The sequence below is a fragment of the Salmo trutta genome, chromosome 24, assembly GCF_901001165.1.
Source record: "Salmo trutta chromosome 24, fSalTru1.1, whole genome shotgun sequence".
In the NCBI taxonomy this organism is placed as follows: Eukaryota; Metazoa; Chordata; class Actinopteri; order Salmoniformes; family Salmonidae; genus Salmo; species Salmo trutta.
The window spans coordinates 27,840,563-27,864,311 of record NC_042980.1 but is presented as its reverse complement, the minus strand read 5'-3'; the positions used below and the strand labels follow the sequence as shown (position 1 = coordinate 27,864,311).

At 41.9% G+C, this 23,749-nt stretch overlaps 2 protein-coding genes and 1 non-coding gene across 6 annotated transcripts in view; 2 read left to right on the top strand and 1 right to left on the bottom strand.

Moving 5' to 3' along the window:
* The first annotated feature begins 908 nt into the window (after positions 1–908).
* On the top strand, positions 909–11,642 carry LOC115161025 (60S ribosomal protein L31). 2 transcript variants are annotated; one of them, XM_029711695.1, is made up of 5 exons: positions 909–982; positions 7,109–7,215; positions 7,762–7,887; positions 11,142–11,254; positions 11,575–11,642. In XM_029711695.1, exons 2-5 carry the CDS (start codon positions 7,109–7,111, stop codon positions 11,604–11,606), a joined length of 378 nt encoding a protein of 125 aa, XP_029567555.1. In that variant the 5' UTR covers positions 909–982; the 3' UTR covers positions 11,607–11,642. The 2 variants fall into 2 exon arrangements, with proteins under 2 accessions (XP_029567555.1, XP_029567554.1); XM_029711694.1 differs by having other exon boundaries at positions 949–1,003.
* Positions 8,141–8,275, top strand: LOC115161699 (small nucleolar RNA SNORA5). Its single transcript, XR_003869389.1, has one exon. It is a non-coding gene; the product is annotated as a small nucleolar RNA SNORA5 (small nucleolar RNA).
* Positions 11,643–14,506: 2,864 nt separating the features above from the next.
* Positions 14,507–23,749, bottom strand: part of LOC115161020 (TBC1 domain family member 8) — a 26,706-nt gene continuing 17,463 nt past the window's right edge. For 2 of the 3 annotated variants that reach the window (XM_029711686.1, XM_029711684.1), the window contains 12 exons: positions 21,985–22,135; positions 19,706–19,920; positions 19,459–19,576; positions 18,488–18,773; positions 18,220–18,361; positions 18,024–18,122; positions 17,863–17,931; positions 17,483–17,729; positions 16,887–16,952; positions 16,612–16,698; positions 16,413–16,540; positions 14,507–16,308 (listed from right to left, as the gene is read on the bottom strand). In XM_029711686.1, coding sequence (XP_029567546.1) covers positions 15,841–16,308; positions 16,413–16,540; positions 16,612–16,698; positions 16,887–16,952; positions 17,483–17,729; positions 17,863–17,931; positions 18,024–18,122; positions 18,220–18,361; positions 18,488–18,773; positions 19,459–19,576; positions 19,706–19,920; positions 21,985–22,135 — 2,076 coding nt within the window. In that variant the 3' untranslated portion in view covers positions 14,507–15,840. The remainder of the gene's footprint in view (positions 16,309–16,412; positions 16,541–16,611; positions 16,699–16,886; positions 16,953–17,482; positions 17,730–17,862; positions 17,932–18,023; positions 18,123–18,219; positions 18,362–18,487; positions 18,774–19,458; positions 19,577–19,705; positions 19,921–21,984; positions 22,136–23,749) is intronic. The other variant, XM_029711685.1, reaches the window with a different exon arrangement.

The following is a 23,749-nucleotide window of genomic DNA, read 5'->3' as shown; positions in this document are numbered from 1 at the left end:
CATTACAAAGCCATCACCTACAGAGAAATAAACCTGGAGAAGAGCCCACTAAGCAAGCTGGTCCTGGGGCTCTGTTCACAAACACAAACAGAGCCCCAGGACAGCAACACAATTATACCCAACCAAATCATGATAAAACAAAAAGATAATTACTTGACACATTGGAAAGAATTTACAAAAAAACTGAGCAAACTAGAATGCTATTTGGCCCTAAACAGAGAGTACACAGTGCAGCATACCTGACCACTGTGACTGCCACAAAATTAAGGAAATCTTTGACTATGTACAGACTCAGTGAGTATAGCCTTGATATTGAGAAAGGCAGTCGAATGCAGACCTGGCTCTCAAGAGAAGACAGGCTATGTGCACACTGCCCACAAAATGAGGTGGAAACTGAGCTGCACTTCCTATCCTCCTGCCAAATGTATGACCATATTAGAGAGACATATTTCCCTCAGACTACACAGACCCACACAAATTCGAAAACAAATCCAATATTTCAACCATATCTATTGGGTGAAATACCACGGTGTGCAATGACAGCAGCAAGATTGGTGACCTGTTGCCAAATTGAAAAGTGCAACCAGTGAAGAACAAACACTATTGTAAATACAACCTATATTTGTTTATTTTCCCTTTTGTACATTAACTATTTGCACAATATTACAACACTGTAAATATATATATATATATATATATATACACACACACACACACATACATACATACATACATACATACATACATACATACATACATACATACATACATATTTCACTAAGTGTTTATCTATTCATCTTGCTTTGGCAATGTAAACATATGTTTCCCATACCAATAAAGCCCTTATATTGAAATTTAATTGAAATTGTATCCACCAATATTTCTTTCGTGCGTTTAGAACGATCCGGATGTGAACCCTTTTTCGTTGCCATTTAGTACCCACAAGTCTTTGCAACTTCCTTTCCGACATTTCTCGGGCAGAGTGAGTACTGCTTTGCCAAATGTGTGTTATTTATCTAACTTCATCCTGACCGTGTGTGAATATAGTCCAATGTTTTAATTACGTAATTGCAAGATGAGACACTGAACTCCATAAACGATTCAATCTTTGTTGAATATTCCCAAATGATCAATTGTGCGTATTTAATTAGAAACGTGTAGTCACTAAGCAGTCTCTTTGCTATCCGCACGTCCACAACCAGTAGTCAGCTAAACGGAACTATTGTGTCAAATGTCTCGGTTGTAAGGCCTATTAGTCCTTTGTTTAGGTCTGGGATCCCCAATTTCTGTTTCACAACATCGCATTGCTATTAATGTAAAGTTAGTCAGAAACCAATCGCTGTAGCGCGCTAGTTAAACTAGCAAGCTAGATCTATACCAGTGTCATTAGCTAGCCGGCTGCATTGCCTGGCGTCAGCAGCCAGATTTATGCCCAATGATGTATACATTGTTTATGCCCCACAAACACGTATCTAGATGGCGAAAGTTTCTGGTATTGTAAACCTATGAAATGTATTTTCTACAACATTCTAATTTATCACTAATGAAACTTCACGTGGGATTGTTTACGTTCATGTCATTGAAAGCAGACTTAAAGTGGAACTGACAGCCTTTTAACTATTTTGCCGATATAAAACAGTAATATCAGTCATATCAAATTAACAGTTTATGCTACAAAACCAACTTTATAAATTACTTTAAAAATAGGTTAATATTTGACTTATTAACATTCCACGACGTCACTTACACGAAGGCATTTTGGTTGAATAGACTTATCCCGTTCAACGCATGATTAGTATAATTCGCCAATACATTTATTGGTGGTTGAAAAAAATACTGATATCGGGTTGTAAATCAGATGTCCTGGTAAATTGTTTGCTGCTTCCTTTCTGGATGCACTGTTTCAATTTCAATTGCTCAATATTTTGGACAAAAAATGGACGAATGTAACTAAGGCTGTTATTGTCAATACAATCAAACTAGCAGGGCAATAATCACATCAGTCAAAAATAAATAAACGTCATGCGCCGAATACAACCGGTGTAGACCTTACAGTGAAATGCTTACTTACAAGCCCTAAACAAAAAATGTAGTTAAGAAAATGCCTATAATAAAACGAGATGAATAACAAATAATTAAAGAGCAGCAGTAAATACCGGTATTGAGGTAATATGTACATGTAGAGTTATTAACCTCTTGAGGATATCCTACCATAGGGGGCGCCACAGCGCATTTTGGAAAAAATTCGTTCCCATTTTCAACGGCCTACTAATCAAACTCAGAAGCTAGGACATGCATATACTTATTTTATATAATAAAACGAGATGAATAACAAATAATTAAAGAGCAGCAGTAAATACCGGTGTCAAGGTAATTGAGGTAATATGTACATGTAGAGTTATTAAAGTGGCTATGCGGGCCTTCCCTGTGGCTCAGCTGGTAGAGCATGGCGTTTGGAACGCCAGCATGGTGTGTGCAACTCCAGGGTTGTGGGTTCGATTCTCACGGGGGGCCAGTACAAACAAAAATGCATGAAATGTATGCATTCACTACTGTAAGTCGCTCTGGATAAGAGCGTCTGCTAAATGACTGAAATGAAACATGCTATGCATAAATAATAACACAGTAGCAGCAGCGTATAAGGGGGGAGGGGGGCAATGCAAATAGTCTGGGTAGCCATTTGGGTTAGCGTATCTATTTATCAAGCTAAAAACGGAGCCTAACGTTCGCTAGCTGCTAGGAGGATGTCATTGGGAGGAGTGGGTGAATAACTGACTTTGCCCCTTGTTTTTTGGTGGCAGGTGTAATTTGGTTATCAAGCAAGAACTTGAATGACTGTTTGCATAGCTCTTGCGTTCGAAAATTACTCTGGCTATCTACTCGGATTTCAGATCACTCTCTTCCGAGTGTGCCGGAGCTAGGCTGGACAATAGAACGAGTCAACGTTCACCCAAGGCTGAAAAACAGCAAAAGAACATTGGCTAAACTGGAACACTAGCACTAGCCCATGGCAAATGAATGGAATCGAACGTTAGCAGAGCCTATTTTGATTGGAGTGATGCTTAGAATTCCATTTCGCCTTAATGGCACAAAAAAATGTATCCTTTTTATTTTACCACAATCTGTTCATCTGACGAAACTGGAAAAAAACTACTCGTGTAGAAAGTAATTGTGTCAACTGCGCTTATGTCTGCGTAATGAGAAAGTAAAGAAAAAACGAAAACGTATAATTATTTCTAGTCTGGTGATCGATGACAAAGGAGCTCGCTGCCCAGACTTACATAATTACAAAGAGGAGAGTCTCCTGATTTAAAATGGTGCCCGACCTGAAAAAAATCTAAATATACACATTGTGAGATATTTGGTGAAATAGAAGGCATGCCTCTCCATAGGAAAACAATGGGGAGAGCTCAGCGTTCCATGGGCAAAAAGTATTTTGGGACTAGCGTTTGATGACGACCAAGCTCGCTGCCCAGACTTACATAATTAGAAAAAGGAGATTCTCATGATTAAAATGGCATCAGACTTGAAAAAATCGAAATATACACATTGTGAGATATTTGGTGAAATAGGCAGACATGTCTATATTTTCCATATAGGAATCAATGGGACGACCGCAAGAGATTATTATATTTTTTTTAACTAGGCAAGTCAGTTAAGAGCAAATTCTTATTACCGTCCCACCTGGCCAACATCCAGTGAAATTGCAGAGCACCAAATTCAAAAACAGAAATACTCATAAAAATTCATAAAACATACAAGTGTTATACATCGAATTAAAGATTAACTTCTTGTTAATCCAACCACGGTGTCAGATTTCAAAAGACTTTACGGCGAAAGCATACCATTATCTGAGAACAGCGCCCAGCAGACAAATCATTACAAACAGTTAGAAGCCAAGTAGAGGAGGTACACAAGTCAGAAATAGTGATAAAATTATTCACTTACCTTTGATGAACTTCATATGGTTGCACTCACAAGACTCCCATTTACTCAAATGTTTGATAAATTCCCTCTTTATATCCAAAACCTCAGTTTTGTTCAGTAATCCACAGGCTCAAAGGCAGTCACAACAGACAGACAAAAAGTATCAGTTAAGTTCGTAGAAACATGTCAAACGATGTTTATAATCAATCCTCAGGTTGTTTTTAGTCATAATAATCAATAACATTTCAACCGGACAAAAGCTTCATCAATATAAAAGGAAAACAACAAAGGCATGCTCTGGGTCGTGCGCATGAAAAGCCTCTGACACTGCAGGGTCCACTCATTCAGACTGGTCTTACTCCCTCATTTTTCAGAATACAAGCATGAAACAATGTCTAAAGACTGTTGACATCTAGTGGAAGCCACAGCAAGTGCAATTTGAGTCCTAAGTCAATGGATACTGTAATGGCATTCGATAGAAAACTACAAAATAAATTAAAAAAAATCCCACTTCCTGGATGGATTGTTCTCAGGTTGTCACCTGCCATATTAGTTCTGTTATACTCACAGACATTATTTTAACAGTTTTGGAAACTTTAGAGTTTATCCAAATCTACCAATTAAATGCATATCATAGCTTCTGGGCCTGAGTAGCAGGGCACGCTTTTCATCCGGAGGTGAAAATAGTGCTCCCTAGTGAGGTTAACTGCCTTGTTCAGGGGGCAAACGACAGATGTTTACCATGTCAGCTCGGGGATTCGATTGATCAACCTTTCGGTTGGCCCAACGCTCTAACCACTAGGCTACCTGCCGCCCCAGGTTCCATGACTAATTTTCGGTTTACATTTTATCAATAAACAACGTGAGCAGGTCTCATTGCCAACAATAGCGAAGCAGGCATTGTGTTGTAGAAAAATAAGCTTGGAATAGAACATTCGGAAGGCGAGTTGGTGCCACGGTACTCAATAGAACTACAGTGATTACAGTGGCGCCGGAGGAGATGGCTGCCAATTGTGCTCCTAACCAATTGTGCTATTATGTGTTTTTTTCGCGATATTTGTGAATTATTTTGTACATAATGTTTCTGCAACCGTATCTTACGACAGAAAAGAGCTTCTACATATCAGGACAGCGATCACTCACCTCGGATTAGACAAAGATTTTTACAACAACAGCAGCAAGCAGGATTCACACGATATTCTCCAAACACCCCACAGGGCAGACATCCCAATTATTTGCAAAAGGAAGCGACACAGAGGAAGAAGAGCGGGATGCCTCGTCCGGACCCGAAGAAGGCAACTAGGAAAGCTGCCGTTACCGTTAATATTACTCGCCAACGTGCAATCATTGGACAATAAACTAGACGAGGTACGATCACGAATATCCTACCAACGGGACATCAAAAACTGTAATATCCTATGTTTAATGGAATCGTGGCTGGATGACGACATGGATATTCAGCTTGCGGGATACACGCTGCACCGGCAGGATAGAACAGCACACTCCGGTAAGACGAGGGGGGGTCTTTGCACATTTGTAAACAACAGCTGGTGCACGAAATCTGAGGAAGTCTCTAAATTTTGCTCGCCTGAAGTAGAGTATATTGTGATAAACTGCAGGCCACACTACTTGCCTAGAGAGTTCTCAGCTATACTTTTTGTGGCTGTTTATTTACCACCACAGACAGATGCCGGCACTAAGACCGCACTCAGGCAGCTGAAAAAGGAAATAAGCAAACAGGAAACCCAGAGGTGGTGCTCCTAGTGGCCGGACACTTTAATGCAGGGAAACTTAAATCAGTTCTACCAAATCTCTATCAACATGTTAAATGTGCAACCAGAGGGGGAAAAATTCTAGATCACCTGTACTCCACACACAGAGACGTGTACAAAGCTCTCCCTCGCCCTCCATTTGGTAAATCCGACCACAACTCTATCCTCCTGATTCCTGCTTACAAGCAAAAATTAAAGCAGGAAGCACCAGTGGCTTGGTCTATAAAAAAAATTGTCAGATGAAGCAGATGCTAAACAACAGGACTGTTTTGCTATCACAGACTGGAACATGTTCCGGGATTCTTCCGATGACATTGAGGAATACACCACATCAGTCACTGGCTTTATCAATAAGTGCATTGAGGACGTCGTCCCCACAGTGACTGTACGTACATACCCCAACCAGAACCATGGATTACAGGCAACATTCGCACTGAGCTAAAGGGTAGAGCTGCCGCTTTCAAGGTGCCGGACTCTAACCCGGAAGCTTACAAGAAATCCCGCTATGCCCTGCGACGAACCATCAAACAGGCAAAGGGTCAATACAGGGCTAAGATGGAATCATACTACACCGGCTCCGACGCTCGTCGGATGTGGCAGGGCTTGCAAACTATTACAGACTACAAAGGGAAGCCCAGCCGAGAGCTGCCCAGTGACACGAGCCTACCAGACGAGCTAAATCACTTCTATGCTCGCTTCGAGGCAAGCAACACTGAGGCATGCATGAGAGCATCAGCTGTTCCGGACGACTGTGATCACGCTCTCCGTAGCCGAGTAAGACCTTTAAACAGGTCAACATTCACAAGGCTGCGGGGCCAGATGGATTACCAGGACGTGTACTCCGGACATGTGCTGACCAACTGGCAGGTGTCTTCACTGACATTTTCAACATGTCCCTGATTGAGTCTGTAATACCAACATGCTTCAAGCACGCCACCATAGTCCCTGTGCCCAAGAGCACAATGGCAACCTGCCTAAATGACTACAGACCCGTAGCACTCACGTCCGTAGCCATGAAGTGCTTTGAAAGGCTGGTCATGGCTCACATCAACACCGTTATCCCAGAAACCCTGGACTCACTCCAATTTGCATACCGCCCAAACACAAAAGGCCTATTGTATCTCTGGTCCATGGTGAACCGCTCTGCGTAGACTCTGGTCCTGGACTAGACAGATGTTTTTTGTTGTTGATTTTATTTACAATAGTGTATCCTGGGGTCTATATGAACAGATTCTAATAAGATTTAATGTTGCTAAAATGCTGTCAGTTCCATTTTAAGCTCAGTGCTGACTTGGTAGGGGGCCACTCTCCTTTTAACCAAATAAGCAGTGGACACTTTAGGAATGCATGTCTTGTCTCTGGTTATGAGCAAAAGGTTAGTCAATGTTTTATGTGATGTCTTTTCTTAGATGGCGCCAAACAAGAAGGGCGGTGAGAAAAAGAAGGGGCGTTCTGCCATCAACGAGGTTGTGACCAGGGAGTACACCGTCAACATCCACAAGCGCATACATGGCGTGTGAGTACACTGTCTGGCGGCATGGCACTGAGTCTGCTGCTATAGAGTTATGGATGTGTGCTATCTACACACGGTTTGAAGGAAGTACTCTGTTTGTATGCTTGCAAGGTGTTTTTGTTACTTTGATGGCTGGTCTAAGGTCATTTGGTGGGCTATCCCACTGAAGAGGATTAAAGGGAATGGTGGAGGTAAAATTATCAGAGGCAATTGACACTTCTGATTTTGTACCAGCTGAATGTTGAAAGTTTGCTGTTGCTTATGGGAAAGAATGTGAGGTGCCAGTGTGAATGGGCTTAGGCTACGTTGTGACTCTATTTTTCTTTCCAAGGTCATTATAGGTGGACAAGCAGCTGGTGCTGTGTAGTGTTGTCCATTGCTGGATGCTTATTTTTGGAACTGCAATAAGGGTCCTTTTTGCAAGGGCTTCCGTTGTTATATTGCTTTGAAAAATAGACATTGCTTGCTCTGACAAATGTGACGATTTTATCAACCTCTTTGATAATCCTGTGCATGTAATTAACGTTGCTTCTTGCTGTGTCCCGTCAGGTCCTTCAAAAGGAGGGCACCTCGTGCTCTCAAGGAGATCCGCAAGTTCGCCATGAAGGAGATGGGAACCCCTGATGTACGCATCGACACTCGCCTGAACAAGGCTGTATGGACCAAGGGTGTGAGGTAAGCAAACCCTTGTGTTTCTTGCGACAGAGGCCTTAGCCTGCTGGTCACTGGTACAGAAAAGGTTGAGCTTAACTTGATTGACGGCTATATTTCAAAACTGATACTTGAAACTGTCATCTTAGCCAATCTGAGTGACACTGAGTTGAGGGTACAGTATACTACAGGTTAATGCTTTAAGTGCAATAAGTGTTGGGACGATATGCACTTAACCGTAGTATGAACTGGACTATGCTGAATTCCAAATTGCCTGTGCAGCCATGTCAAATTCAGTGCTTCCTCTGCAATGGACTGCACTGGCCAAAATGGCTGCCATAGTGAAACTAGTTCATGGGCCTCGCATTCATTTTCCATTAATGTTGGGGATAAATTTGTGCTAATGACAATTGATTGTTGATATCATTGATGCATATTATTCGTTACGTCTAATTGAATTGAAAGTTGAAAATCAGGCTCTCTTTTTCCCTCTCTCCCTCCACCCCTCTCTATCAGCAAGAAAACCCCACTGTCACCCCTGTCCTATCTGCTTCATGCAGTGTTGTCCTGATATCAAGGGGTAGAGGCTAGTTAGCCCGGGCGGATATCCACTTTGACCGAGCCAGCATCAGTGCTGGCTTCAGAGCGAAGTAATATCCTGTTATGCTTGGCGATGGGTGTAGAGTTGACACAATTAATAAAAGTTGAGGCGTGGAAAGTTTTCCACAATGCCATGCACTAAAACTGAGCACATTTATCCATGTTCACCTCTTACATCTAGACGTTCCGCTAGCGGAACACCTGCTCCAATATCCAATGATAGGCGTGGTGCGAAATACAAACTCCTCGAAAATCCGAAAACTTCAATTTTTCAAACATATGACTATTTTACACCATTTTAAAGACAAGACTCTCCTTTATCTAACCACACTGTCCGATTTCAAAAAGGCTTTACAGCGAAAGCAAAACATTAGATTGTCAGCAGAGTACCCAGCCAGAAATAATCAGACACCCATTTTTCAAGCTAGCATATAATGTCATAAAAAACAAAACCACAGCTAAATGTTTTGATCTTCATCAGATGACACTCCTAGGACATTATGTTATACAATACATGCATGTTCTGTTCAATTAAGTTCATATTTATATCAAAAAACAGCTTTTTACATTAGCATGTGACGTTCAGAACTAGCATTCCCACCGAACACTTCCGGTGAATTTACTAAATTACTCACGATAAACGTTCACAAAAAACATAATTATTTTAAGAATTATAGATACAGAACTCCTTTATGCAATCGTGGTGTCCGATTTTAAAATAGCTTTTCGGTGAAAGCACATTCTGCAATATTCTGAGTAGATAGCCCGGCCATCATGGCTAGCTATTTTGACACCCACCAAGTTTGGTACTCACCAAACTCAGATTTACTATAAGAAAAATTGGATTACCTTTGGTGTTCTTCGTCAGAATGCACTCCCAGGACTTCTACTTCAATAACAAATGTTGGTTTGGTTCCAAATAATCCATAGTTATATCCAAATAGCGGCGTTTTGTTGTGCGTTCAAGACTATCCGAAGGGTAAAGAAGGGTGACGCGCCCGGCGCGTTTTGTGACAAAAAATGTCAAAATATTCCATTACCGTACTTCGAAGCATGTCAAACGCTGTTTAAAATCATTTTTTATGCGATTTTTCTCGTAAAAAAGCAATAATATTCCGACCGGGAGTCGTTGTTTTCGTTCAAAGACTGAAAATAAAAACATGGAGTCGTCTCGTGTACGCGCGCACCAGTCTCGTTGTTCTCAGATCGACCACTTACCAAATGCGCTACTGTTTTTCAGCCATGGCCTGCAAAGTCATCATTCGACGTTCTGGCGCCTTCTGAGAGCCTATGGGAGCGTTAGAAAATGTCATGTTACAGAGTTCTGTTATACTCACAGACACCATTCAAACAGTTTTAGAAACTTTGGAGTGTTTTCTATCCAAAGCTAATAATTATATGCATATTTTAGTTTCTGGGCAGGAGTAATAATCAGATTAAATCGGGTACGTTTTTTATCCGGCCGTGAAAATACTGCCCCCTATCCATAACAAGTTAAAACCTCTCTAGGCTAGGTGGGACGGTAGCGTCCCACCTGACCAACATCCAGTGAAAGTGCAGGGCGCCAAATTCAAACTACAGAATTGTAAATATTTAACATTCTTCAAAATACACATGCAATATGTCAAAATAAAGCTTAACTTCTTGTTAATCCAGCCGCGGTGTCAGATTTCAAAAATGCTTTATGGCGAAAGCAAACCAGGCGATTATCTGTGGACAGCACCCCACCATACAAATGCATAAATCATTTTCAACCAGGCAGTTGGCGACACAAAAGTCAGAAATAACGATATAATTCATGCCTTACCTTTGAAGATCTTCTGTTGGCAGTCCAATATGTCCCAGAAACATCACAAATGGTCCTTTTTGTTCGATAAACTCATTTTTTATATCCCCAAAATGTCCATTTATTTGGCACGTTTGATTCAGAAAAACACCGGTTCCAACTCGGCAAGTGTACTTGCATTTCTGAGGTTGGTGATCTGGTGTATATGAAATTAGCAATACTTGTATGTCACCCACTGGGTGGAAAATACCCCTGTGGGTGACCTTAATTAACAAATTGTGGTAGACTTATGACTACAAATTATCTAATAAGTTACCTGTAAACTTTGTCCAAACATTTCAAACAACTTTCTTAATCCATCATTAGGTATCCTAAAACATAAATAATCGATAAAATTTAAGACGGGATATACTGTGTTCAATAGCGGATAAAATCAAAGTGGAGCGAGATACAGGTCGCGCGCCCCAAACAAGAGTCCACTTGGCTTGACTCTCATTCTGAATAGCCGTACTTCTTCATTTCTAAAGGAAAAACATCAACCAATTTCTAAAGACTGTTGACATCTAGTGGAAGCTATAGGAACTGCAACCAGGTGCCTCAAATCTAGTTTACCATAGAAAACCAATTGAAAACACAGTGAACTCAACAACAAAAAATCCTGGATGGTTTGTCCTCGGGGTTTCGCCTGCCAAATAAGTTCTGTTATACTCACATACATAATTTTAACAGTTTTAGAAACTTTAGTGTTTTCTATCCAACTCTACCAATTATATGCATATCCTAGCTTCTGGGCCTGAGTAGCAGGCAGTTTACTTTGGGCACACTTCATCTGGACTTCAAAATACCGCCCCCATCCCAAAGAAGTTAACTGATATTTTGTATGTTATTTCAGGAATGTCCCATACCGTATGCGCGTGCGCCTGTCAAGGAAACGCAATGAAGACGAGGACTCTCCCAACAAACTGTACACCCTCGTCACATACGTTCCTGTCACAACATACAAAGGTAAGTCCAACATTTGCTTGGCTGTGTGCTGTGCTCACTGCTGAATTGTATCTACAAGTATACTTGCATTTCTGAGGTTGGTGATCTGGTGTATATGAAATGAGCAATACTTGTATGTCACCCACTGGGTGCAAAATACCCCTGTGGGTGACCTTAACTAATTGTGGTGGACTTATTTTCAGATCAGCTGCATGCAAATGGGTATACAAAGTAGAGGACCTGTAAATGCTCCAACCAAAGCTCAGAGCTAGTCCTGTGCTGTTCCTCATTTGCCTGTTGAAGACTAAACTGATTCTGATTGTTTTCTTTTCTTTCTACAGGTCTGCAGACGGTCAATGTGGATGAGAACTAATTTTTCACCGGTGTTGAAATAAATGTATAAAAGAAACTGCAGTTTTGGATATTTTTTTCATCCAGAGTTTATGCACTCACTAATTTGGATTATTGGTGGCGCAATTGCATTAAATTATATTTAATTTTCTTTCTAGAGCAAGTGTCTGATTAGTGTTAGGATATAAAAGCATGTTTTTTTTTTTGTTGTTTTTTTACCTTTATTTAACTAGGCAAGTCAGTTAAGAACAAATTCTTATTTTCAATGACAGCCTTCCCCGGCCAAATCCTAACCCGGACAACGCTGGGCCAATTGTGCGCTGCCCTATGGGACTCCCAATCACGGCCGGTTGTCATACAGCCTGGAATCAAACCAGGGTCTGCAGTGATGCCTCTAGCACTGAGATGCAGTGCCTTAGGCCACTCGGGAGCTGCATGTTTACTTCAGCTGCATTACATGTGCTTTTGAGGGTCTTCAATCTCCTTGGTGAATCAGTCTATGCCAGGTATTCCCAAACTGGGGTATGGGGGTACGCCAAATGAAAATGTGATTAACATTAAAAAAAGTTTATCTATCAAGGGGTAGAGGCTAGTTGGCCTTTATATATACATACACACACACTTGAAGTCGGAAGTTTAGATATACATTTAAACTCGGTTTTTCACAATTCCTGACATTTAATCCTAGTAAAAATTCCCTGTCTTAGGTCAGTTAGGATCACCACTTTATTTTAAGAATGTGAAATGTCAGAATAATAGTAGAGTGATTTTATTTCAGCTTGTATTTCTTTCATCACATTCCCAGTGGGTCAGAAGTTTACATACACTCAACTAGTATTTGGTAGCATTGCCTTTAAATTGTTTAACTTGGGTCAAATGTTTTGGGTAGCCTTCCACAAGCTTCCCACAATAAGTTGGGTGAATTTGGCCCATTCCTCCTGACAGCTGGTGTAACTGAGTCGGGTTTGTAGGCCTCCTTGCTCGCACACGCTTTTTCAGTTCTGCCCACAAATGTTCTATAGGATTGAGGTCAGGGCTTTGTGATGGCCACTCCAATACCTTGACTTTGTTGTCCTTAAGCCATTTTGCCACAACTTCGGGTCATTGTCCATTTGGAAGACCCATTTGCGACCAAGCTTAACTTCCTGACTGATGTCTTGAGATGTTGCTTCAATATATCCACATAATTTTCCTACTTCATGATGCCATCTATTTTGTGAATTGCACCAGTCCCTCCTGCAGCAAAGCACCCCCACAACATGATGCTGCCACCCCTGTGATTCAAGGTTGGGATAGTATCCTTTGGCTGGCAAGCTTCCCCCTTTTTCCTCCAAACATAACAGTGGTCATTATGGCCAAACAGTTTTGATTTTTGTTTCATCAGACCAGAGGACATTTCTCCAAAAAGTACGATCTTTCTCCCCATGTGCATTTGCAAACCGTAGTCTGGCTTTTTTATGGCGGTTTTGGAGCAGTGGCTTCTTCCTTGCTGAGCGGCCTTTCAGGTTATGTCGATATAGGACTCGTTTTACTGTGGATATAGATACTTTTGTACCTGTTTCCTCCAGCATCTTCACAAGGTCCTCTGCTGTTGTTCTGGGAATGATTTGCACTTTTCACACCAAAGTATGTTAATCTCTAGGAGACAGAACGCATCTCCTTCCTGAGCGGTATGACGGCTGCGTGGTCCCATGGTGTTTATACTTGCGTACTATTGTTTGTACAGATGAACGTGGTACCTTCCGGCGTTTGGAAATTGCTCCCAAGAATGAACCAGACTTGTGGAGGTCTACAATTTTATTTCTGGGGTCTTGGCTGATTTTTTTATTTATTTTTCTATGATGTCAAGCAAAGAGGCACTGAGTTTGAAGGTAGGCCTTGAAATACATCCACAGGTACACCTCCAATTAACTCAAATTATGTCAATTAGCCTATCGGAAGCTTCTAAGCCATGAGATAATTTTCTGGAATTTTCCAAGCTGTTTAAAGGCCCAGTCAACTTAGTGTATGTAAACTTCTGACCCCCTTGAATTGTGACACAGTGAATTCTAAGTGAAATAATCTGTAAACAATTGTTGGAAAAAGTACTTGTGTCATGCACAAAGTAGATGTCCTAACCGACTTTCCAAAACTATAGTTTGTTAACAAGAAATTAGTGGAGTGGTTGAGAAACACTTAGGTTGGAGTCATTAAAACTCGTATGTAAACTTCCGATTTCAACTATAGCTTTAAATGGCATTTTATATATGTTATATATTTCTATCATGTCAAAACTGGAATTTCTACTCAAAGGTTGTAAAAGTATGCTAGACATTTATAGAATCAATCATACATAGTTTGATGTTTCTGTGACAAACATTGAATTAGTTATTGATTTATACTGCTTTAAATGGCATTTTATGTATTTCTATAAAATCCAAACTGGAATCTTTCCTCAAAAGAAAGGTTGTAAAAGTATGCTAGACATTTATAGAATAAATCTGACCTAGTTTGATGATTCTGTCATCAGTTGAAACATTATTGACTTATACTGCTTTAAATGGCATTTTATGTATTTCTATAAAATCCAAACTGGAATCTTTCCTCAAAAGAAAGGTTGTAAAAGTATGCTAGACATTTATAGAATAAATCTGACCTAGTTTGATGATTCTGTCATCAGTTGAAACATTATTGATTTATACTGCTTTAAATGGCATTTTATGAATTTCTATAAAATCAAAACTGGAATCTTTCCTTAAAACAAAGGTTGTAAAAGTATGCTAGAGATTTATAGAATAAATCATACCGAGTTTGGTGAATGTCTGTTGAATGGCTGAATGTGTGAATATAACACCAACTTTACCTCAGTGAGTGTTTGAAGGGGTACGGGACTATAAAACGTTTGGGAACCACTGGTCTATGCAATACATTGAATAAGACAAGGATGCAACATTGTTTTTAATGATTTACAAACAAACCATGTCCGATATTTTGCAGCAGACACGTTAAACAAGTGATAAATGTCCTGATTTGTGATAATGCACATCAAGTGAACTTGTGAGTGTGCACTATGAGTAACATCCAGGTGCATCTGTTGTCAATTAGAAGGCATCAGACTGGTTCTGGAATAACCAAAACCTTAATTTAACACCACCACTGATTTGAAATGGAAAAATCAAGTTCTCTATATAGAAGACTTATTCAACTAAATCTGAGGCACAACAGTTTTATTTGTTTAGTAACAACTGATTTTAAGAAAGTGTGTAGGACTTTAGTCTATAATATAATACTGGTCACTTACACTTAAGGCTTGAATGAAGAAATATGCTTGGTATACTAATAATGCTCAAACAGTTTAAGAACACCTAAAATAAGACTTCTTAAAGAACAAAATGCATTCAATCAAAACAGGACAAACACTATTGATTAATGTACTGCATTGTTGAGGAGCTAGCACAATTACTTTGCTGCACCTTTTATACTTGCTGTAAACCGTGACGAATGTGATTTGACAAAATATATAGGTGCACATTTTCAATGTGTCACACACAAAAGCAAGATTCCAATGTCCATTATTGTATGACAAACATTTGGCAGTTAATAGTCCTTGACTCCTTGGGCTATATATAAAAAAATACAAATGAAAACGCTTGCCAAAATGATACACTGCAGGCGTACAGGCATAAAATATTTGGGCAGAAAATAACACTTGTCTGCTCTACTTGATTGGACAATATGGCAAACAAGTGTATCACCAACCAGGCAGCCAATGTTAAGTCAAATAAAATGTCACTAAAACTGGGCACATTTGAGTTTTTTCCCATTTCATAGACCAGATGAAGCAGAATGAAAACGTGTATATAAATATTGAGCAACGAAAAATAATGGTGCTATGTGTAGTGCATGGTGTGTGGGACGTTCTCACAGTAGTATATATGATTATGACTGATACATCAAGTAGTCTCTTGATTATCATGCATGTTTTGGTTAACCTGCTTTCAGACAGTTGTTGATCCCAAAAGACAAGGCCACATTTCTCCACAGCTACATCTGGAGAGGAAGACCTACTTTACTTCTCCTTTGTGCTCGACAGACCAACGACTCAATATAGGCACATACGGACTCTTGGTACCCACTCATCCTTTTAAGACGGAGGACACAGACAACACTTATTGGGGACAAAGGTGCCTGGACAGCTAGATAAGAAACTAGATTGGAAGCCCAGTATTGGGTCACACTGTGGTTCTCACATCGAGGTTCTGTTGGTCGTGTTGAAATCAGCTGGTCCCTTGCTGGAGCATAAGCAGACCAGCCCTTTCATGGTACTGTTTCACTTTTGCCTCAGCCACCTTTGCTGACAGGTCCATCGGTTTCTCAAAGAAGTTGACTAGCTGCTGTTCTGTGAGGAGAGAAGCCAGGATCTGAGCGTAGCTGACCGCCCACTCGCTCTGACTCTCAGACCCTGAACTCTTGCTGGTCCCCTCCTTTCTCTCTCCTTCTTCTTCTTCTTTGGTGCTGAAGACGGGGTGGTCTTCTTGACTCCCCTCCCTGTGATCGTCCTCTACCTCGTCTCCGGCCCCACCCTCGCTGCTGACCTCTGACCCTGAGCAGCGGCTGCGGTGCCCGACCTCGCCGATCTGCAGCACCAGGCTGGTCACTGTAGCGATGGCCTGAAAGAGCTCATTCTCGTCTGGGTTGCCATGGAACATGCTGTAGAGGGTCTTACAGAACTGGATGAACTCCCTCTGTAGAAAACAACAATACAAGTTTATTGTGACTTACTTAGTACCTTTCAATGACTCTTTGTTTGATAGATCCCTGATTGAATTAATTTTTTTATTGTATGTACCTGGTTCATTGGAGGTACAGGTTGCTCCACATCCTTCTCCTTCTCTTTAGCCAGGTCTTTCAACATCTGTTTCAACTGTTCCTGAAAGTCTCTCATCTCCCCTTCAACATGAACACACACATCAGGCGCTACATCAACGTGATAATCTAAACAGACCTGCGCTGTAAATGTGAATCTGGAACAGTGTGTGAATACTTACCATTGGGCAGCTCTACATGGAGTGGTCTGGTAGTGGACAGCTGAGGGCTCCTCAGTGGAGACGGGTCATCCTCACTCTCTGTCAGGGCTACAGGAAACAGTCCCATTATGAAGAATGTTCATCTCTAGTTAATTCATCAATCAAATATATTGTATAAAGTCCTTTTTACATCAGCAGTTGTCACAAAGTGCACATGTTATTTAAAGCTAATTGCATGTCCAACTAAAGTACATGAAAGAGAAGCAAAAACACCACAGGAAAGCTATGTGACCCACCTGGAGGTATGTGCAAACGATACAGTAATCTGACCTTTTCATTCAGTTCCTCACAGTATAGCGTATCTGAAACGGAGAGACACACACACAGACATGTCATTGGCCTTAAATAACAATGTGTGTCAATAAATGAAAGGTTAGTGCTTATACTGTCAGTAAATTCTAGGTTAGTGTTTATTCTGAATGATAGAGGGCCACAGAGGGAGCCCTTCAGATGTGTGAGTTTAAGAGGTGAATTTACATCATCTTGATCTTCCTCTACTTCAGTGGTTCTCACTGTACTGTACACAACATCTACTCCTAAAAGCCTTGGCTGGATATTGATTCCCATAAAAGCTTTGTGGGCTGAATTCCAGATGCCCATAAAAGCTTAGTGGGCAGGTTTCCAATGTTCATGGCTGATATGCCTTACAAGGGAATTTGGATGTGAGATAGCCTGGTGTATGTTTTCGTATACACTTGCAGGCATAGTCACGCACACAAACTCATATTACACACACAGTCTCTCTTCAGGCACTCACTCACTCTCCCTCCCTTTAGACACACACCCTCCCTCTCTTTCTTTCTCTTTCACACACAAACACTCACTCACATACCCAGCCACCCAGCAAACTCTCTGAAGGTGATGAGTGAGTCTCTGTCCTGGTCCAGTAGTGTGAAGGTCCGGTGAGCCACGGTGTCAGTATGGAAGCCACAAAGCCAGGGAACCAGCAGCATGTACAGGCTCTTGAACTGGACCCGGTCCACTCTGTACTGCTCCACATAGGGCCGGCCTGGGTCATGGTGCTGGAGGGCCAATGTGGTGCCCCCATCGCCCCAGTACAGGTTGATGAAGTGCTCTGTCTATAAGACAAACAGAAACAGATGTGTTGTTGTACAGTTGGACTATAAGCAGAGGATGTTATTATTGTGTTCTGGCAATGCCTTTCTTAGTGGTCCTGGGAAGATAAATGAAGGTTGAATTGAACTGAAGTACCTTGAAGAGGTCGTAGACATCAGCCAGGTTTTCAGGGGAGAGAGAGACATCTGGGGTCACCACCCTGAGCTAAATACACAGAGAGAGAGGGGAATGGTCAGAGAAGTTTGGAGAGGAAAAGCATAAGGTTTGTGACTGTTTATGTGAAATGAGAGAACCACCGCATTCTCCTTGGTGGTGTCCTCGTGTGCTTGGAGAACCTGGATCCGGTGTCTGCATCGCAACTTCTCTATTTGTCTCACCGTCAGGTCTCCAAATTTCTGACAAGACAGAACACACAATGAGAACAAAGATCAGCTCCACACTGTCACCACAACCCTCTGGTGGTGTGGAGGGAGTATTGCAGTGCCGTCTGACCTCATAGGAGTCAGCGATGAGGTCAGTGATCAGGGTGTGTTGTTTTACAGGCGGTCTGCCCTCCTCCTCCCCACTCTGAGACAAGAGAGGGTGAGGGGCAGGGGGAGATGGACCCTCATCATACTTCACCTGGTCCAGAAAACTGCAGACAGAGCCAAGAGTGAAAATAAAAGGCATGATTAACTATTAACATCCCACACATCAGGGTTGACCAATCTTGTCTACAGAGTGCCTGTGTGTGCAGGCTTTTGTTTCCGTCAAGCATTACCCAGTGAGGATCATGAGTGCCTGGCCGTCGTCTGCACTAGCACAAAGTGCCGTAGCGTTAGCATCCAGCACAGCTAGCCCCAGCTGGAAGATGGCTTTGATGCCGTGAAAGAAGAAGCAGTCTACCACACAGACAGCGCTGCGGAAGGGAAGCACGCTGAGGAAGAGGGTGAGAAACCAGGACAGGGAGATGGAAGAGAGGGGGGAGAGGTCGGGAATGTGCTCAGCCAGCTCGGGAAGACGCTCCCGGATCAGCTCCTCAAACACTGACTGGTCCACCTGAGCACCTGCAAACACAAACAAGTGGAAATCTACAATATTATAGATAAACACACACATACAAGTATAAAATCAAATATATTTTTTATCCCATCAAAGGAAATGGGTTTTGGTCTCATGGAAATACTATGGGTGCATACTCATGATGTATACTCATTGTGAAATATCCCAGATAAGTTCTATTTTAAAGACTATTTGAACCAGGAAGTTGCCTGGAGATTAACAATCTATTTTCTAAGGAGAATAAGTAAACAACTGCCGTTTCAAAGCAGAACAGGCCAGACACTCATTCAGACAGAACAGTTAAAGGAAGAGGAAATGACTTTGAACGCATTTCATATGTGCCATAAATAAATAGCAACACAAAGCAGAGGAAATTAGCTTGTGTTTCAGCACACGCTTCACATGGCTAAAGAAAGCCTTTGGATATTGTTGGCTCCAATGGCAGTCGGGGCAGAAAAACAGCCCTGACAGAATAAACATGCCACAAGGAAACCACATTCAAATCACCTAAACACCAGAACAGCTCTACAGGAAAATGCATGTGTATTAATAGTCTCTCTGCTGTCTTTGATAGTACTTCTCTAATGTACAATACTAGCTGAAGTAAACAAACCATCGCTGTAGTAAAACTACTGTAGTAACAATAGCAGTAGCAGTGGTACACCTATACAGGTCAGTTTGACCTCTCACCTATGACTCTGCGGTTGAAGTAGTCAGGTAGCATTCTCTCACACACAGCCACTAGCAGTGAGAAGGCCTCCTCCTCTTTAGTGTACAGCAGCAGCACAGATGCCAGGATATTCATCGACTAAAAAGACAGACAGACAGTCAGTTATACTGTCTGTAGCTGTATGGTTATGGACACTGGACACACTATACAGTTGACTGTACACATGTGCACACACTGTGACATACTGTATGGTGGTGGGTACCTTACCTGGCAGTAGCCAATCTTGGGGTTGCGGTGGGCATATGCGGTGAGGACGCGGCGCAACGCGGCAATGCCTTTGACGTTCTGGAAGGCGGGGTGGTCTGGCAGCGAGCGGTGCAGGTCTCTCTCGATCTCCTCCGTGGCCAGACTGCTTTGCCCCATAGACTCTGTCACCAGCCCCGAGTAGTAGCCTGGGTGGGATGCCAACTCTGATGAGGCATCTGCGTTTCCAGGGGGAAAGGTATCAGTGTTACACAGCAACAGCATATAACCACATACATGAAGGCCTGGTCAGACAACATCCCCTTTCCCTTTCCTTTCGATCTAAAAGGAATGGATAAATCACCTTTCCGGTTCCTTCAGATCTGCAAACACCAAAAAGGTAGGGGTTACTTTGGGACTAATCTCTCATAGACAGATGACAAGCATCTGACTAATTACGCAAGACTTTAGTTCTGGGTTAACCGAGATTACTTTGGGACAAGGCTTGTTTTTTAAAAACTAGCTCTTTCCCTTTGTTGACTCCCCCTCTAGGATGTGAAAGGATGCTTTCAGATCATTGAGAGGGAGTAAACATGGACATAGGATAGTTTGATATGGGGCCAAAGAAAACAGTCTGTTCAGTTCTATCCCAGTGAGTGGTGAAGCCACAATTGGTTGCCTGCTTGTTTCTGGTGCAGTGTGTGCAGGGTGCTCACAGGCCTAATTGCTTGTTTTCATTGGAGATGAGGTCATGAGTTATTTGTATGCCCACTAAATCCTGCTGCTCTGGATTCCATATTACATTACATTTGATGCTAACAGTTATGGTAAAGTAGGGTACCTGAGAATGGACTCTACAATGTTCTAAAAAAGGGAACTGCTTGCCTGGTAAAAGCCACTCCACAAACTTTAAGATAAAATGGCACATACTAGAATTGCTAGGTATGGTACTGTACACAGGAAAGGAACAGAAAGTAGGCAGTCAAGCACAACACAGAACAGCACTCTCTCTCCTTTGGGGATATACAAATATCTACCCTAACCATAACTCCACCATTAAATATACACTATATATACAAAAGTAAGTGGACACCCATTCAAATTAGTGGATTTGACTATTTCAGCCACACCCGTTGCTGTCAGGTGTATAAAATCGAGCACACAGCCATGCAATGTCCATAGACAAACATTGGCAGTAGAATGAGCTTACTCAGTGACTTTCAATGTGGCACTGTCATAGGATGCCACCTTTCCAACAAGTCAGTTTGTCAAATTTCTGCCCTGCTAGAGCTGCCCCGGTCAACTGTAAGTGCTGTTATTGTGAAGTAGAAACGTCTAGGAGCAACAATGGCTCAGCCGCGAAGTGGTAGGCCACACAAGCTCACAGAACGGGACCGCCGAGTGCTTAAGCGTGTAAAAAAAATCGCCTGTCAACGGTTGCAACACTCACTACCGAGTTCCAAACGGCCTCTGGAAGCAACGTCAGCACAAGAACTGTTCGTCGGGAGCTTCATGAAAAAAGTTTCCATGGCCGAGCAGCCGCACACAAGCCTAAGAACATCATGCACAATGCCAAGCGTCTGTTGGAGTGGTGTAAAGCTTGCCGCCATTGGACTCTGGAGCAGTGGAAACGCGTTCTCTGTGATGAATGATGAATCCCGCTTCACCATCTGGCAGTACGATGGACGAATCTGGGTTTGGCGGATGCCAGGATAACGCTACCTAACCGAATGCATATTGCCAACTGTAAAGTTTGGTGGAGGAGGAATAATGGGGCTGTTTTTCATGGCCCCTTAGTTCCAGTGAAGGGAAATCTTAACGTTACAGCATACAATGACATTCTAGACAATTCTGTGCATCCAAATTTGTGGCAACAGTTTGGTGAAGGCCCTTTTCTGTTTCAGCATGACAATGCCCCCATGCACAAAGCAAGGTCCATACAGAAATGGTTTGTCAAGATCGGTGTTGAAGAACTTGACTTGCCTGCACAGAGCCCTGACTTCAACCCCATCGAACACCTTTGGGATGAATTGGAACACCGACTGCGAGCCAGGCCTAATCACCCAACATCAGTGCCTGACCTCACTAATGCTTATGGCTGAATGGAAGCAAGTTTCTGCAGCAATGTTCCAATATCTAGTGGAAAGCCTTACCAGAACGGTGGAGGCTATAGCAGCAAAGGGGGGACCAACTCCATATTAATGCCCATGATTTTAGAATGAGATGTTCAACAAGCAAGTGTCCACATACTTTTGGTCATGTTATTATAGTAACCAATGACCTCAGACTCCTCCGTCCCTCACCAGAGAAGGTCATCCACAGCTCTCCCCGTAGCGACTCTGGTATCCCCATGGCAACCAGCTTCTGGATCTTCTCTGTGCGGAACATGTGGACACCTCGACCGTACTCTGGGAAGTGGTCCTCCCACAGACGCTCTTTCACCTGCTCCATGGTCTACAGGACACACACAACCTTCAGCAAACCGAGTATAGAACTGTAAGCACATTCTTAGCACTATTAACCACAATAGCCGTGGCCTGTATTAGGAGGTCAAGTTACCCAGGATGCCAGCCAGGGGGAGAACAGGGATCAATATGTGTAAATAATAAAAGAGATGTACTGAGTCACAACTTCATCCCAGGCCTGCCACTATATCACATTTAGCATACCCTGGTTTCCAGTCTGTTTCTGATTCGTTTTACTGCATTTTTGGTATGACAACAACAAAGGAGTTGCTGTGTCGTTCTTCAATTATGTTGGCATTTGTTTTTTTATGTATGGGGGTACATCTTCCCATCCTAAATTTACGAATATGGTAGCTTAATGACTTTAAATATATTTTTTTCATATTATGATACCATTGTGCGACTATTAGGAGTAGTAACATGAATCATGGTAACACCAATGAGACAATTTAGGTAAATTAGTATTTTATGAAATTAATGCCACAAAAGTTCCTCAATTCTTTAAAAATAATTTACTAAACTGATATGATTCATAATCACCAATACACTTTGGAACAAATAAATCAATCATGTACACTGTTTTAGATGTTATATGTGCAACCAGAGGGAAAAACATTCTAGACCACCTTTTACTCCACACACAGAAACACGTACAAAGCTCTCCCTCGCCCTCCATTTGGCAAATCTGACCATAATTCTATCCTCCTGATTCCTGCTTAAAAGCACAAATTAAAGCAGGAAGCACCAGTGACTCAGTCTACAAAAAAGTGGTCAGATGAAACAGATGCAAAACTACAAAATTGTTTTGCTAGCACAGACTGGAATATGTTCCGGGATTCTTCCGATGGCTTTGAGGAGTACACCACATCAGTCACTGACTTTATCAATAAGTGTATCGAGGACGTCGTCCCCACAGTGACTGTACGTACAATTGAAGTCGGAAGTTTACATACACTTAGTTTGGAGTCATTAAAACTCGTTTTCAACCACTCCACAAATGTGTTGTTAACAAACTAGAGTTTTGGCAAGTCGGTTGGGACATCTAACTTGTGCATGACACAAGTAATCTTTCCAACAATTGTTTACAGACAGATTATTTCACTTATAATTCACTGTATCACAATTCCAGTGGGTCAGAAGTTTACATACTCTAAGTTGACTGTGCCTTTAAACAGCTTGGAAAATTCCAGAAAATGATGTCATGGCTTCAGAAGCTTCTGATAGGCTAATTGACATCATTTGAGTATATTGGAGGTGTACCTGTGGATGTATTTCAAAGCCTACTTTCAAACTCAGTGCCTCATTGCTTGACATCATTGGAAAATCAAAATAAATCAGCCAAGACCTCAGAAAACAAATGTAGACCTCCACAAGTCTGGTTCATCCTTGGGAGCAATTTCCAAACGCCTGAAGGTACCACGTTCATCTGTACAAACAATAGTACGCAAATATAAACACAATGGGACCACGCAGCCGTCATACCGCTCTTTGTCTTCTAGAGATGAACTTACTTTGGTGCGAAAAGTTCAAATCAGTCCCAGAACAGCAAAGGACCTTGTGAAGATACTGGAGGAAACAGGTACAAATGCATTTATAGCCACAG